This window comes from Euleptes europaea, chromosome 21 (genome assembly GCF_029931775.1).
Source record: "Euleptes europaea isolate rEulEur1 chromosome 21, rEulEur1.hap1, whole genome shotgun sequence".
Classification (NCBI taxonomy): domain Eukaryota; kingdom Metazoa; phylum Chordata; class Lepidosauria; order Squamata; family Sphaerodactylidae; genus Euleptes; species Euleptes europaea.
In genome coordinates this window covers 6,066,910-6,083,153 of record NC_079332.1, presented here as the reverse complement: position 1 = coordinate 6,083,153, position 16,244 = coordinate 6,066,910, and the positions used below count along the sequence as shown (strand labels likewise).

General features: G+C 49.6%; 1 protein-coding gene across 1 annotated transcript in view; it reads right to left on the bottom strand.

Moving 5' to 3' along the window:
- Positions 1–6,060: 6,060 nt before the first annotated feature.
- The window catches only part of LFNG (LFNG O-fucosylpeptide 3-beta-N-acetylglucosaminyltransferase), a 29,692-nt gene continuing 19,508 nt past the window's right edge, over positions 6,061–16,244 (bottom strand). The window contains exons 2-8 of the mRNA XM_056866459.1: positions 13,832–13,880; positions 10,688–10,787; positions 9,689–9,842; positions 8,853–8,938; positions 7,953–8,118; positions 6,623–6,708; positions 6,061–6,213 (exon numbers count right to left, since the gene is read on the bottom strand). Of these exons, the coding sequence (XP_056722437.1) occupies positions 6,147–6,213; positions 6,623–6,708; positions 7,953–8,118; positions 8,853–8,938; positions 9,689–9,842; positions 10,688–10,787; positions 13,832–13,880 (708 nt within the window). The 3' untranslated portion in view covers positions 6,061–6,146. The remainder of the gene's footprint in view (positions 6,214–6,622; positions 6,709–7,952; positions 8,119–8,852; positions 8,939–9,688; positions 9,843–10,687; positions 10,788–13,831; positions 13,881–16,244) is intronic.

Sequence of the window (16,244 nt, the reverse complement as noted above, 5' to 3'; positions counted from 1 at the left end):
AGCTGAACTAACAGGATGCGAGCGCTGACCTGTTGAACCGCAGAGGTGGGCAGAAGTCCTATATAAGTCACTCTGTAAAAAATATCCTTCCTGAACAGCAACCAAAAGGAGAGAGACTGTCCCACCCCACCCCCAGCACCCTGGAGCTTGAGCTAGATGGCCCCAGGTGGAAGGTGAATACAGCCAGGAACTCAGGCAGGGTGGCCTGAAGCATCCTCTGTGCCTCTTTGTAGTGAGAGGAGAATTATTCTGACCCTTTAAAGGAACGTCTACCGTGTTTTGTAGCACGCCAGTAGATTGCAGAAAAGTAAATGGAGCGAAGCCTCTTTTGTTGTCGGTTGAAGGTAGTTTGTCATCCTGGCAATCGATGAAGCCGAGCCCCTGCCATGTCAGCCTGTGTCTCTTCATGAGTCTCTGTCCTGGCTTAGTGTTTGCTAGGGCAGATGAATGGGGGCGGGGCAAATTGTGTCCTGTCGGCGCATAAACTGTGGTCTCATGTGTGACTGAATGCTGCACAGTACAAGGGGAGACCCAAGTTCAAATCCCCACACTGCCCCCAAAGCTCACTGGCAGCATTTGGGAGTAATGTGTAGCTCAGCCCTGGAATCAGGGTTTGGAATCAACGGGTAGGTATCAGTCCCATATCAAGATGCTTAATATAACAAAATTTAGCTGGGATGGGCGGGAGTGGGGAGGCTGAAGCTAAATACTGGTATCTGCATCAACCCTAAACCTGCCGCGTTGGTTCGTTCTCTCGCTGGCTGCAGATCGATTGAGCTCATTTTGCCTCTTCATTCTCGTGTTTGATGGGAGTCGAAGGCGGATTTCCAGGATGCGGGACTGTTCTGATAACTCTTGGCTAGTTCTCAGCTCTGGTTCTGGCAGGGACAGCAGATTTATTGGAGAGGCTGCCGTACCCTGGCCAGACTGCTGGTGAAAAATGGCTTCCTCCAGTAGCTAGCCCATAAGCTTTGTTGCTTTATCCAGAGATGGTGATTCTGGCTCTTTGGGCTTACTGAGGCATTACAAACCCATCAGCAGAAGCTGCCTTTTCCCAGCAAAGTTCCCATACATCAGACCTGTCCTCCCACACAAAGCCTTCTAAAAAAAAATTTGCTTGGTAGGAACGTTTTGCAGGTAGAAACTCAACTCCTGAGCCACCATTGTGTTCTTTCTTGTGGCCCTTTCTTACAGGCCCAGGCTAATGCTGATCGCCACTTTGGAGTCAGGAAGGAATTTTCCTCCAGGCCAGATAGGCCCAGGACCCTGGAGGATTTTTGCCTTCCTCTAGGCATTGAACATGGGTCACTGGGGGAGTGGGGGGGGGAGGAGGTAGTTGTGGATTTCCTGCGTTGTGCAGGGGGTTGGACTAGATGACCATTGAGGTACCTTCCAGCTCTATGTTTCTGTTTACAAAGCTGCAGAGGAAAGGCATTCCTCCCCTCCGTCTCAGAAGGGGACATAATGCTTGTTTGGTTGTTTGCGTCTGGCTTAGGGGACTCACCTCTGGTCTCCCTTTGCTTCTTAAACAGGAAAATGCTTTGACACCTGGCTGGTGGCAGTATGAGTCACCCGAAGGGATGACGAGAAACGAAAGATCAGAGAAGAGGCACCGAAACCGAGTAACAGCTTGACGCCCAGCACCAAACCCACAACACAGCTCCAATCTTAGCCTCCTCATGTGTCCGCCTTGCAAGGAAAAACTGTAAGTGAGCCCTTGGGTGAATTTTGAAGACACTTTTCCCCCTGTACCATTAAGACCAGAACCGCCTCCCCATCAGTGGAAGAGGAGTGTTTATTCCTGCTAGAAGCCAGCAGGAGACCCAAGTGGGGTCCATTTTTTTCTTGAGAGCAAGGGTGGTGGGTGGAGAGCGATTGCCTAGGAGCACAGAGACTTGGGTTCAAATCCCTACTCAGCCATGGGCCAGTTAACTCCCAGGGGAGGGGCTGCGGCTCAGAGGTAGCGCCTGCTTGGCATGCAGAAGGTCCCAGGTTCAATCCCCAGCAACTCCAGTTAAAGGAACCAGGCAAGTAGGTGATGGGAAAGACCCCTGCCTGGGACCCAGGAGTTTTTTTGCATGTCTCAGTAGACAATACCAACCTTGATGGAACGGAAGGTCTGACTTGGTATCAGGCTGCTTCATGCCTTCATAAAGGATAAATGGGGTCAGCCCCAGTTATTCAGCCCAGCTTCTTTAAAGGAAGGGGGGATAGGAAAATAACTGATACGTTTCCTGCTCTGGCTGTTCCTCAAAAAACATGATCCAGCCACAGCGAGCCATGCCCTGATTACATCCGGGGTTAGATTCCTCTAATGTACCTTGGTCTCAGAGGTAGCTGGATTGGTCTGCAGTATAATGTATTAAGAGTCCAGTAGAAGCTTAGAGACCAAAAAGCGTTTCAGGGTATAAGCTTTCGAGAGTCCAAGCTCCTTTCGTCAGATGAAGTTTGACGAAGGAAGATTTGACTTTTGAAGGCTTATACCTTGAAACTCTTGCTGGTCATTAAGGTGCTGCCAGACTCGAATCTAACTGTGATGTAACTTTGAAAACTTTCCGGAAACTTCAGCTAGTTCAACGTGAGTCAGGGGGCTAGATTTAGGGATCGTATCACTGCTGGGCTGAATGTCCCCTTGCTAGGAAAATACTCTTCTCCACTTCAGACTCTGGAGACTCAGTACCAGTCAGAAGAGACACTGGTCAGTTGAATAGACCTAGGTCAGTAGAGGGCGGATTCGTATGTTGCAGGGCTATTCTTATTTTGTAAACATTTGAACATGGCCAGTTCGTGAAACATTGACCAATTCTACATATTGTAGTATGACATCTGTGTAACAATTAGAAGAACTGGTTTTTATATGCCGACTTTCTCTACCACTTAAGGAAGAATCAAACCGGCTTACAATCACCTTCCCTTCCCCTTCCCACAACAGAGAACTTGTGAGGTAGGTGGGGCTGGAAAAGGTGTGACTGCCCCAAGGTCACCCAGCTGGCTTCGTGTGTTGGAGTGGGGAATCAAACACAGTTCTCCAGATCAGACTCCACCACTCTTAACCGCTACACCACCCTGGCTTTCAGCAGAAGGCGGATTCATATGTTGCAGTGCTATTCTTATTTTGCAACATCTGAACATGGCCAGTTGGTGAAACATCGTCCAATTCTACATCTTGCTGCATGACATCCGTGCAACTATTAAGATCAGTTACAGGGTTGCTACACATGCAGTTATCATTGGTTGTAAATTTATATGCATGTGCAGTCAAGTCGCTACCAACTTAACGGTGACCCCAGCAAGAGGCTTCCGAGGCAAGTAGAGGTGGTTTGCTGTTGCCTTCCTCTCCAGAGTCTTCCTTGGTGGTTTCCCATCCATGTCCCAACCCTGCTTAGCTTCTGACAAGGTCGGGCTATACCATTCCCTATTCCACATCCCTGGTTGTGAATTCACCCCCAACCTCATTTAAAAAATAAAATAAAAAGACCAGTCGCATGCAATTGATCAGCCAATAAGCTGCTTTATTGAAAGCACAGAAAAGATGGCTACCACCGAGTCGCCATGGTAGCAATCAGGTTTAATTCCCTGAGAACATATTTTATCCTTGTTATTTTTTTAAATCTCTTTCTCTGTTTTGTTTTTTTAAACAACTCATACTACTTTTATGGAAAAAAAGAGAACAGAGCAATATCCCAGATACTGGGATATATAAATTAAGGATAAGTAGTAGTTACACAAAACTTTTTTTCCCCATTTCACTCTTTAAACAGATTTTATAGGAGCAGGCATTTTTCCCCCTCTGATCCACAGGGGAGAAAACACGTAAAATTAAAACAAATCCATGATTTCATAAAGCTACACAAAGTCTCCTTTTTAAAACATCAACGACAAGACACAGTAAATAATACTGTTGCAATAAAGATATTTACATCTACCCGCCCATTATGGGCCATTTTTGCATTTGGGATGGAAGCCTTCGACTCACTCGCTCTCTCTGCCCACAGAGCTGTGAAGGAAAGAGACTAACAGTGCAGTCCTAGGCAGAGTTACTCCAGTCTAAGCCCCTTGAAATCAATGGGCTTAGACTGGAGTAATTCTCCTTAGGGTTGCACTGTTAGAGACGTAGAGCCCAGAATCCGGGAGATAAGGAGTTCAGCCAGGAGAACAGACTCACCCACACGTTCTGCGGGTGGCAGAAGAGGTGTCTCCTTTCTCTCGAGCCCTGGTCAGAAGCACCAGCTAACTTTGCAATGCTCTTATCCTGCTCTAATGCAGTATTTTTTTTTTGAGGGGGGGAAGCAAAATATTATGGAATTGGCCAAGTCCACCCTCTTTAGCAGTATGAAGAAAACTTCTGCAAGGGAAATAACAGGCCTGTGTTGCTAAGACGACAACTCTGTTGGATTGACACCAGTTTGCCATGACTTCCCCCACCACATCTTCTTGTCAAAGCCAAGAGACAATCTTGGCTTCCCTCCGCTTTGCCGAAACGGGGAGGAGGAGGAAGAAGAAGAGTTGGTTTTTATATGCCGACTTTCTCTAACACTTAAGGAAGACTCAACCCAGCTTAAAATCACCTTCCCTTCCCGTGTGAGGTAGGCGAAGCTGAGAGAGTGTGACTAGCCCAAGGTCACCCAGCTGGCTTCATGTATGTGTAGGAGCGGGGAAACAAATCCAGTTCGCCAGATTGACCTCCGCCGCTCAAGTGGAGGAGTGGGGAATCAAACCCGGTTCTCCAGATTAGACTCCACCACTCCAAACCACCACTCTTAACCACTACACCACGCTGGCTCTCTTAGCCACACAATTGCGCTGTGTGCAGGAGACCGAGGTTTTTTTCACGCACCTAGTAACGCATACATAACCCCCCCTGCTCAGAAACATGACCATCTGGAGGGCAGCAGCCATTTAAGCGGGCAAGTCAGATAGCTGCCTTTTAAGACGTGACCTAGGTACCATGGTATTAGCCTGGGAAGAGATGGTAGAAATGGCAAGTGGGCAGAGAGATTTTGCCCTGAAGGGAGACCCAACAACATCTTGGCCACGCAGTATGCATTGACATACTGGATGGATGCCCCTCTCCCCACCGGCCAGGCATCCATCCAGCACAGCTGGCCGCTCATTTTTAGAAACGCCTCGTATTTCAGCTCGGGTGGCTCTAAGTGCAGAGAGGCGGGGAACCAACAGCGTCGGAGTCTGATTCTGGGGTTCCCACGGCACCGTCGGCCTCCCTTCAACGCAACCGAGAGAGCTGGGAGTCCCAGAGACCAGCTCGAAATGCAACTTTTCTTAATTGTTAAAAAAAGAAAGAAAGAAAAAGTCCTTGATAGTTAGAAACAAACATACTCCAGAAGGGGACTGGGTAAGAGTTCTTAAGAGGACGACAAACTTTTAGAAAGTAAACCTTCATTTGAAAACTCAGCCGGAGCCTGGCAGGTGGGAAGGACCGAGAAAAGGTGCTCCTAGGAGCGCTTCTAGAAGTCGCATGAATTGGATTTGGGGGGGACATAGTGTGGAAGGAAAGGTAGGGTAAGGCATGAGCCAGCCAAGGGATAAAAGCACCTTTCTGTCCAATCGATTCTGAGATTTGCAGCGGCATCCTAAACAGTTAGAAGGAAGCATCTGCTGCTCTGCTTAGGATTGCAGCTAAGCGCACACTTGTTGTCTCCCACTGAGGTCGGAAGAGCTTCCTTTGGGCAGAATCGGACCCTCCCCCTTTTCCTCTTTTCTACCTGACACTGTTTTTATAAACCTGGGAGGGGGTACAAATCAAGGAAAGCAAAGACACTTCCATTCTTGAAGAATTCTGCAAAGCAGTAATCCAGAGTATTCAAGCTGGTCATTCACACCCTTAGCCAGAACCCCTTGCTCCAGACCGCAGGGGCTTATGCGCAGTTCCTTCCCACTCTCTCAGAAACGGCAGGGAGCGCCAAGAATATCCACTCGCTCAGCTTGCCTAGGGGGCAACCAGGCGAGAAGGGGGTCAGAAGGGGCCGCACAGCAGCCTATAAGACATACAAACACTGTGAACGAACCACAGTAATTAACAGTCCCACACACAAACACACACATGCGCATGCGCACACAGGTCCCACGAGCCCTTCGGATACCAGGGAAACTCGGGACGAGGTTCGCGGAAGGGGACGCCTTGTCTTTCAGTAAGCAACGTTCAGGGGACACCACAGGGTATCCGGGTAGAGCATGCAGTGGACGGAACGGAACCTGCAAGGCGAAAGAAAAGGTGTTTTGGATCAGCACCGCACCTGAGACGGGATGAAAATTTAGATCACAGTAGTATAAGATCAGCTGCACCGCTTTTCAAAAAAAAATCAAACATTTCTAAGTTTTAGAGAGAGTTCTGAGAGAACCGTGACTAGCCCAAGGTCGCCCGGCAGGCTGCATGTGGAGGAGCGGGGAATCGAACCCGGCTCTCCAGATCAGGTCCACCGCTTTTAACCACTACACCACGCTGGCTCTCAGAACGGGATCGTAGGAGTGGGGGGAAAAAGCTGCCTGCCAGCAGCTCTCCCAAGTCCTTATTGGAGTAGGCAGAACCAGATGGAGGGATGCCTGGCAACTCAGCAAAAAGCCTTCTGGTCCAGTTTTGCCTGTTGGGATGCTTAAGGCTCACCTGGACGGATCCTCCTCGACGGAGAAAGCACCTTTCATGTGGATGGAGTTCCTCTTGTTCTCAAACATCCCGTAACTCAAGGTCACCTGCAAAGCAAAGAAGCCCATCCTTTTGTCACCCAGGCAGATGGCTGCTTCTCCAAATCTCTTAGAATAATAGAATAACAGAGTTGGAAGGGACCACCAGGGTCATCTAGTCCAACCCCCTGCCCAATGCAGGAATACCCTTCCCCACACCCTCAGTGACCCCCCACTACATGCCCAGAAGATGGCCAAGATGCCCTCCCTCTCATCATCTGCTTAAGGTCATAGAATCAGCATTGCTGACAGATGGCCCTCTAGCCTCTGCTTCAAAACCTCCAGGGAAGGAGCGTTCACCACCTCCCGAGGAAGCCTGTTCCACTGAGGAACCGCTTTAACTGTTAGAAAGTTCTTCCTAATGTCTAGACGGAAACTCTCTGGATTTAATTTCAACTTGTTGGTTCTGGTCCGACCTTCTGGGGCAACAGAAAACAACTCGGCACCCTCCTCTATGTGACAGCCCTTCATGTCCTTGAAGATGGTGATCATATCCCCTCTCAGTCTTCTCCTTTTCAAGCTAAACATACCCAGCTCCTTCAACCTTTCCTCCACCTTTAATTTGATGTGTTTTAACACAGGAGCTTATGCCCATCGTATTAAAATCGTGGTACCGATTGCGGCTAATGGGAGGAGAATGCTTACAGCGTAGGTGTAAACTCCACCGTGAGTCTTACGGCCCCTTGAAAACTCACAAAATGTACAGGGTGCTGGCACATAATTTTGTCGGGAGCCTCGTGCCAGCTTAGAAGACTTAACATTGCTACCTCTCTGGAATTATTAGTGGCATGAATGCACCCACACCTTCTCGGCCGATGGTCCCCGTATAATGCCCACAGAGAGGGGAAAGTCTAGCTGTCCCCCAAACTGCACGTGCGGGCAGAGAAGATCCTTGGTGGAGAACTTCTGAATCATTAATCGGTCTTACTGGATCCTAAATCGCTATTTACAACAACCAAGAACTGGATGCTCCTGGCCTTTCCTTACAGACAAAGTTATTTATTTACTTTACTTATATCCCACCTTTCTCCCCATTGGGAACCCAAAGAGGCTTACATCGTTCTCTCCTCCATTTTATCCTCACAACAACCCTGTAAGGTAGGTTAGGTTGAGAGCGTGTGACTGGCCCAATCCTCCGTGGCAGAGAGGAGATTTTGAACATGGGTCTTCCCAGATCCTAGTCCGACACTTTAACCACTACACCACGCTCTCTCCGTAACGTAAGACCAGGCGGGGTGAGCACCAGAAGATACCTGGTTGTGAATCTCCGCCTTGGGCACCTGGTGGAGGTTTTCTAGGTGGGAATGGAAGAGGTTGCTCCGAATAAGTTTGACCCCCAGCACGGATTCGATGATGTACCCGATGGTGCAGTCGTCCGGCAAGCGGATCTTCTCCGCTGTGCTCATGAAGTGACCGCCGCTGTCAGAAGAAGGGAGAAGGAAGATTCAGTGGGGTAGGGAAATAACAAAGGGGAAAGCCTGGTCTAAGCTAGATAAGGTACCCTGAGTTATTTCCCAAGCGTTTTGCTTCTAGGAAGGAACAGTGTTAAAAGGAAGATTGATGCTGCGCTTTTGCAGAATACAAGAGAAAAGGGTCTCTGTTCTTAGGTGTTTACAATTCTTCAAATCTGCCCACGGGCAACCAAGTTGACTCTCTGACCTGGGCACAGGCAACTACGTACCTTCCTTTAATTATTCGGAGGTTTTTACTCCCACTCTTCTCCCTATTGGGACCACAAGAAGCTGCCTTATACTGAATCAGACCTTTGGTCCATCGAAGTCAGTATTGTCTAAGACCGGCTCTCCAGGGTCTCAGGCAGAAGTCTTTCACATCACCTACTCGCCTAGTCCCTTCAAGTGGAGATGCCCGGGATTGAACCTGGGACCTTCTGCATGCCAAGCAGATGCTGTACAAACTGAGCCACAGCCCCTCCTCTTAAAGCAGCTTACCACCATTCTCCCCTCCTCCGCTTTATCCCCACAACACCCCTACAAGGTAGATTAGGCCAAGTGGATACAACTTGCCCAAGGTCACCCGGCCAGTTTACCCGGCAGAGCAGGGATTTGAAGCCGGGGTCTCCCAGATCCTGGTCCGACTAACTCCTACATCGCCCATTAAGCCGACGGCATCAAGGCCCAGCGTGGGAGCCTTACCTGGCCCAGGGACTCATCTTCAGCGCTAGTCCGCGACTAATGCAGAAACCGGCACCGCCTGTGGCAAACCAGAAATGGACCGGGTGCTGCAGGTCAAGAAAAGAAAACAAGATTAAAAGCCGCCCTTTCGGCAATGCCATACTTCCCAGCTGTTGCCCGGACAGTCTCTTTGGTGCGGAGGAACAAATGAACCTGTTCTGGCACTAAGAAGACCCATCTCAGCCGCGGAGGAATGGGGAGAGGGTGTCTTCTTGTATCTGTTCTGAAAAGCACTGCCATCTCCCGGTCAGCCTTTTCCGGCAGGCTACGCACACCCTGCCCATTCCACACACTGTTGAATTTACTGGACTTAAACTATGCAATCCACCTTGAGCTCCAGTGAGAAAGCCGTACTATAGATAACATAAATAAAATTGAGCCATGCAGTTCACATGGTGTCCAGAGCGTAGCTTGTATTAGTCCCCTGCCTTTCCTAAATAAAGCCTAGAGGCATCACTCTCTCTCAGCACTGGGGACTTTTCCCTTTTCCTCCACTTTCAGTTTCTCCCATATGTTCTATTTAAGCCTGTAGCAGATTATCTACTGCAGCATCTTCCGACCGGTTCACGCACCCCAGTTCGCTGTTTGCTGACCGTTAGCGACAAAGTTGCCCGTGTAAAACAATCCATTCAGATTAATCGCTACTGTGAGAACGATCCCCACGTTCAACTCAAACAACGCTATGGGGGTGGGTGGGCGAAGACATTTTGCACGCTGCCAGAGACCAACCAAGCAACGCGCATGCATCATGTGAATCAGCCTTTTGTTCTGTGCTCCAATGCTCCGGTCTCTCTTACCGTCTCGTTCTCGCTGATTCTCTCGGTCGCCTGGATGGGCTTGTCCAAGCTGGGCTTCCCAATGTAGATGTCCTTCGTGTGTGGATAACTGGAGAGTAGCTTGACCAGCGTCCGGACATTCACGTAGTTGTCGTCATCCACGTGGCAAAACCACCTAGCACAACAACAAAAAAGGGGACTGGGTTAGAACCATCACAACAGAATCCCCCTTCTCTTTTACATGACCCTTTACGAGCCAGGATGCTTCAGCTCCAGGCTCATGGGAGCTGCCTGTGTCGGGATGGGCGTCCTTATGTCATTCACTAGGAGTCCAGGTCCCAGGTTGGCCATTTTAAGGCAGAACTGGGGAGGGGGAGCTTAGTTTCCCTTCTTGGGGTGTGTGCACGTTGTGGGAAATCTTCCCACTTGAAATAAACTGGCCTACCCTCCGGAGGTGTTTAAGGACAACCCAATAAAAACATACGAAGCATTTTAAAACACTGAAAATGCTGCACGCAAACAGGGGCACAGAACCAACAATTCTGAGACACGGTCCACCCGAGTTTTCCAGCATTTCCAGCAGAAAGATCATTCCCGGGGTCATGGGACCCACACAGAGGAATAGTCGCACAGGTTGGGTGGGTCTGGTTGGCCACTGTGTGAACAGACTGCTGGACTTGATGGACCTCGGTCTGACCCAGCATGGCCTCTCTTACGTTCTTATGTCTGGAGCAGGGAAGCACAGGGGGATGAAATTGCTTCTCCTTCCCTAAGCGAATCTTCTAAGGAAAGGGGTCAATTTCCTCCTTGACATCTTGTGGTTGGCTCGGCCTCCTGCAGCAGCCATTTTGTTATGGCTGCGCCCACCACTCTGTGTCAGAATTCCAACAGTGCCCACAGGCTCAAAAAGGTTACGGACGCCTGTGCTACAGGAACCTTTTAACTGAATATTAAAGCCTCCTGCATGCAAAGCAGATGCTCAGCCAATTGCAAGCCGCACCTCTCCCTGCCCGCACTTACTTCCTCCCCGATTCGATGAACTTGTCGTATTCCACCGCCATCTTGCAAGAAAGGGCCTGGCGGCTGTGAGCAGCCGAGCAGTTGGTGTTGATGACGTTCTCTAAAGGGAAGGGGGAAAGAACAGATGAGGTATGGTCATCTTTGCAGACTTCCACCCTGCTTGGAATTCACAAAGCATCCCATCGGGTGACAACCATCTTGGACACCCTCCCCGATTCTAATGTTTGGGAAACCACGATTGGCATGAAATGGGTGGGAATCCCTTTCTGCCTTGGCCAGGATAGCCCTATCTCATCAGATCTTGGAAGCTAACCAGGGTTGGCCCTGGTTAGTTTTTGGATGGGAGACCGCCAAGGTGGTTCAGGATCTCAACGTACAGGACAGCTATGGCAAACTACCCCTGAACGTTTCTTGCCTTGAATACCCTACTGGGTCACCATAAGTCGGTTGCCACCACCACCAATCCTGTTCAGAGCACTGAAGACTCAACATGCGCCATCCCAGAATCCATAGCAACATTTCAAGAGGTCTTGGGGTCCCAAGCATTCTCCTGGATATCACAGGGGATTCTGGGAGAGCATCTCTCATTCCATGACCTTCCTGTATCCTGCATCTGTGTGGCCCCGCCCTTTCTTCCTTTTCACGCCTCCCAACATAAAATGTTTTCCCTAGCGCGTCCGAAGAAGGAACGCTCTAGGACACGACAGCCTGTGCTGGAATAAAACGTGGGCCACCTTTAAGACATTTTGACACCCCTCTGTTTATTTTTTGACGCTTGCAAGCAGGGCAGCCGTGTTAGTCTGTGGTAGCAAAACCAAACAGAAATCCAGAGGCGCGTTAAAGACGACCAACTTTCGTTTCGAAATAAGCTCTGAAGAAGTGGCCTGGGGAGCAACCCATACTGAAATAAATGCTGTTGTTAGTCTTTAGAGACGCTGGATTTCGGTTTAATTTTTGCCACAACCGCCCGGTACCATTTCTCCAGTGCGAACCTAAGCAGAGTTACGTCTTTTTAAGCCCATTGACTTCAGCAGAGGTAGGAGAGTGTAACTCTGCTTAGGATGGCAATGTAAGTGTAGCTGATAAGAGCAATGTCTTTGATCAGCCCCGACTTGGTTTCCTGCCGAAAAATTTCTGTGCGGCCGCCTGAATTTCCCAAAGGAGGGGGTGTCCCTTTGCTTCCACACCCTGATGTAAAAAACGGTTGGGAAAAGAAGAGATAAAACACTCAAAGCTGTTTGAACAAGAAGGCGGATTTCTTTTTGTTCCCAGCTTTATAGCCAGAACACTCCCCCCTCCAAAGAATGTTAACTTGGAAAAGAGGGGAGGGGTTACAAGCTGGACCCCAGTAGCGGCCTCTGAAGGGGGGGGCGATGCCAGTGAGAAACTTGTCATCCTATTCAAGTGGCATTTTCCCATCAGCAGCCACCTGTTACTTGCCGGGATGTCATGTGGGGGGTGGGGGGTGGGAATCCATTCAGGCCATGAATAGAGGACATTTGCATCTGAAGAATAGCAGGGCATGACCCAGTCTGGGGAGGGGGGGGGCTAAGCGATAAACAACTCCGCTGAGTAAGTCTCCCCCCTTCCCCCCCTCTCCAGCCCACAAAGTTAATCAGCACATTCTCTGGGGACGAAAAAGACACCTAGTTAATCCTAACCCACCCCTTTTTTTTTAATTTAAGAAGCCCCTCTGCCCTGTACTGCATCCTTGCAAACACTCTGTACATGACCTGGCCCTTACGCAAATGTAAAAAAGGTGAATCCCAGAAGAGTGAGTTTGGAAAGATTATAATACACCATAAGAACTTAAGAAAAGCCCTGCTGGATCAGACCAAGGCCCATCAAGTCCAGCAGTCTGCTCACACAGTGGCCAACCAGGTGCACTTGATGTCAGATGGGAGGGTCCGACAAAGACTGAAAACTGCCCCCCGGATCTGGAACATCCAGAAAGGGATCTTCCCATTGTCGGGTTTGATTTTTGTTTTGTCCTTTTTGGAAGGACAGTCACAGCTCCTTAGGGACCCAAGGGGGGACGACGACTCTTATAGAATCATAGAGTTGGAAGGGACCACCAGGGTCATCTAGTCCAACCCCCTGCACAATGCAGGAAATTCACAGCTACCTCCCCCCACATCAACAGTGACCCCCCTACTCCATGCCCAGAAGATGGCCAAGGTGCCCTCCCTCTCATCATCTGCCTTTCATAGAATCAGCATGGCTGACAGATGGGCATCTAGCCTCTTCTTAAAAACCTCCAGGGAAGGAGAGCTCACCACCTCCCGAGGAAGCCTGTTAGAAACTTCTTCCTGATGTTCTTATGTTCTTCCTTATGTTCTTATGACTCTTCTTTTTTTGCTTTGAAAATGACCCCCACCCCACCCCTGCATTTCTTGGGGGGTGGGGAGAAGGTGCCTTCCTGTAGCCTAAGAACTGCACAGGAAGAATAATTTTAAGTGTGCAGGGGCGGGGGAGATAAAAGGTAAATATATTCTCCTTTGGCACCGTGGCCCCCCTCCCAAGCCAAATCAACACTGTGCTACTGCCCTTTAAAAAAAAAAAATACTTGGAAAATCCATTCAAGGATTATCCAGCATCATGAGTGTTTGAGGGAGGAAAAAAAACCTCTTGAGGCATATGAAGTTTTTGTGAAAGTTCATGACATCTTCCAGGTGTTTTTCTTCAAATGACAGATATATGCGGGCACAGAGAGGGGAGGAAAATGCGGGAGAGGGACCTCGCTGGATTTTGGGTTTTGCAGCAACGAGCAGTGCAATCCTAAACAGAGCTACATGCTTCTAAGCCGGCCAACGTCAATGGGCTTAAGAAGGACATAACTCTATAGTAGAAAAGAGCAAGAGTCCAGTAGCACCTTAAAGACAAACACAATTTCTGGCAGGGTGTGAGCTTTCGTGAGTCCCAGCTCACTTCTTCAGATGCCTCACGAAACTTCGCACCTTGCCAGAAATTGTGTTAGTCTTTAAGGTGCTACTGGACTGTTGCTCTTTTCTACTGCTAGTGACAGACTGACACGGCTACCCGTCGTGACATTACTCTGTACCGTAAGAGGAATTGCACCCAGGACCTGAAGGAAGAGGCCTTTGGAACCAGGGAGCAAGCCAGGAATGTGATATGTCAACTCACTGGTTCTCTTCTTCAGTTCTTCGTCTTCCCCGTCTGTGAAGATGAAGGTCTAAAAGAGACAGAGAGAGAGAGAGAGAGGTTTAATTGGGGCACTGCCAGTTGTTGGCATGAATATCCGCCCCTCGCCCAAAAGCAGCTTTGCACTAACAAAAACACCTCCCTGCAACTGCGGGTTTGGTAGCTTTGTAACCCTCCTGAATTTGCCCAGGAGCATCAGAGAGGGCCACACCTGGGCCTCCATTCACAGCAACTGGCGGCTTCACCTGAACGTCGAAACAGGCAGGCCAGAAGGGACAGGAAACCCCTACACGTCCGGAAACAGGGCGAGCTGGCATCCCACGCAAAACCTTCTAAACCCATCCTGGGGGAATGTGTAGTCCCGGCCCCCCCCCCATCCCAGTATCAACAGCTTATCTGTTTAAAATATTTTATCTCCCTTTATCTACCTTTCCACAACACCCAAAGTGGCTTACAACACATAAACCTAAAGCATGACTTGGATAGCTCCAAGCTAGCCCAATCTCAGAAGCTAAGCAGGGTCGGCCCTGGTTTGTGTTTAGATGGGGGGCCTCCAAGGAATACCAGGGTCGTGACGCTGAGGTGGGCAATGGCAAACCACCTCCGAACCTCCCTTGACTCGAAAACCCTATGGGGTCACCACACATCAGCTGTGAGTTCACGGCAAATTAAAAAAGCACAAGTTGAAATACATCTAGCTTCTACCCAGCAGTTCTTGGGCTTCGCTGCTTCCATACTGCTTGTCCAGCGTCAGGGCCTGGGCCTCTCCATGCCAGGCCTGCTGGATTTCCCAAAGAGGAGGCTGGCCTGATCCAGCAGGGTCCCTCTGATTTTCTCCTAAGTTTGCTATTCTTTCCACCTTCCGTGCCAACAGACACTGAAAACTAGATCAAACCCCATGCTTCTCTCTTGGGCAAGCCTGGCCCCAACCGACCCTGAGAAGCTGATCTCGGATTGTGGTTATTCTCTCCACCTGTCCCCCGCCCACCTTGAGAGCAACAAAGGCCCTCTGCCAGGAACTCATTCGCCTCCAATTGCCCAGGAAGGCTCTGCCGCCCCGCCCGCCTCTACCTGCCACCTGCCTGGCGCACTTGCTTATTTACATAGCTAATGCCCAACATCTGCCTCCGGTCTCAAGGGAAGGGAGCCTAATGTTTGTTTTGGATGGGGAGGGAGTGGAACGGGGTGGGGAAGAAGAAAGGGTGGCCGGCCTGTTCAGAAGGGTGGTAAACAAAGACAGCAAACGGTGGGGGTGGGGGAGGAATTGCGACCGGCTGCCAAAAATATATTAAAAGGTAGGAGGACGGAAGAAAGAAAAGACAAAGGAGAGACAGGGAATGGGAGGGGGGAGTCCTTGGAAGTGGTGGGTTGCTTCTGAGCTGGAAGTCTGCGGCCACCCATCAATTAGGCAGTGAGTCGCTTCTCTTCCCCCCCCCCTTGAAGAACGCAGTGGGGGGGTGGAGAAGCAACACAGGGCTAACAATAGCTGAGGTTCTTTCAGGCGACTTAACGCAAGAGGGCCAAACTGAGAGGGTGTCTGCTCTCAATTAACATACAGCTGGGCTGGTTAACTGGGGGAGAAGGGATCAGGCCGAGGGAGGGGGGACTCTAAAAAACACTCCCTTTAACCATGAGAGAGTTGGGGGGGGGCAAAGCTAGGGAGAGCAGAGTCCTGGCTAACAAAGGGAGAGAATGTGGACAGGACAGAAGGGGGCGGATGGGAAGCATTTTCTTTTTGGCTCAGGGCATAAATGGGGGGGGGGCCTTCGAGATAAAAGCCTGGGAGATTCTCCGGGAGGAGAGAAGCCAATTCCCTTCTTCTCCATTATCTTGGCTCCCAGCAATGAGACACGTTTGCAAACATGGAGTTGAGCAAGGGAGGCAGGAATCAATCGACATTCTTTTGGACTCCCAACTTTATTTTTTTATTTCGTTGAAGTATTTATTGGCCTCCTTTCTTCTTGCACAGCTCATGGCAGCTTGCAATGCTAACAAAAAAAGTTTTTTAAAAACCCAACATTTAAAAATCACTACTTAGGACCGCTGCAATTTAATGTGTGTGTGTTTAAAGTGCCTTCAAATCGCAGACGGCTTATGGCAACCTGGTAGGGTTGTCAAGGCAAGAGACGTTCACAGGGGGTTTGCCATTGCCTGCCTCTGCGTAGCAACCCCGGACTTCCTCGGTGGTCTCCCATCCAAGTACTAACCAGGGCTGACCCTGCTTAGCGTACCTTCTGAGATCTAATGAGATCATGCTAGCCTAGATGCATTCCTTCCAGTCTCAGGCATAAGGGGATACCAAGGAGGGCTAGAGACCTAGGGTGTGTGTGTGTTAAGTGCCGTCAAGTCATTTCCAACTCATGGCGACCCTATGAATCAATGTCCTCCAAAGTGT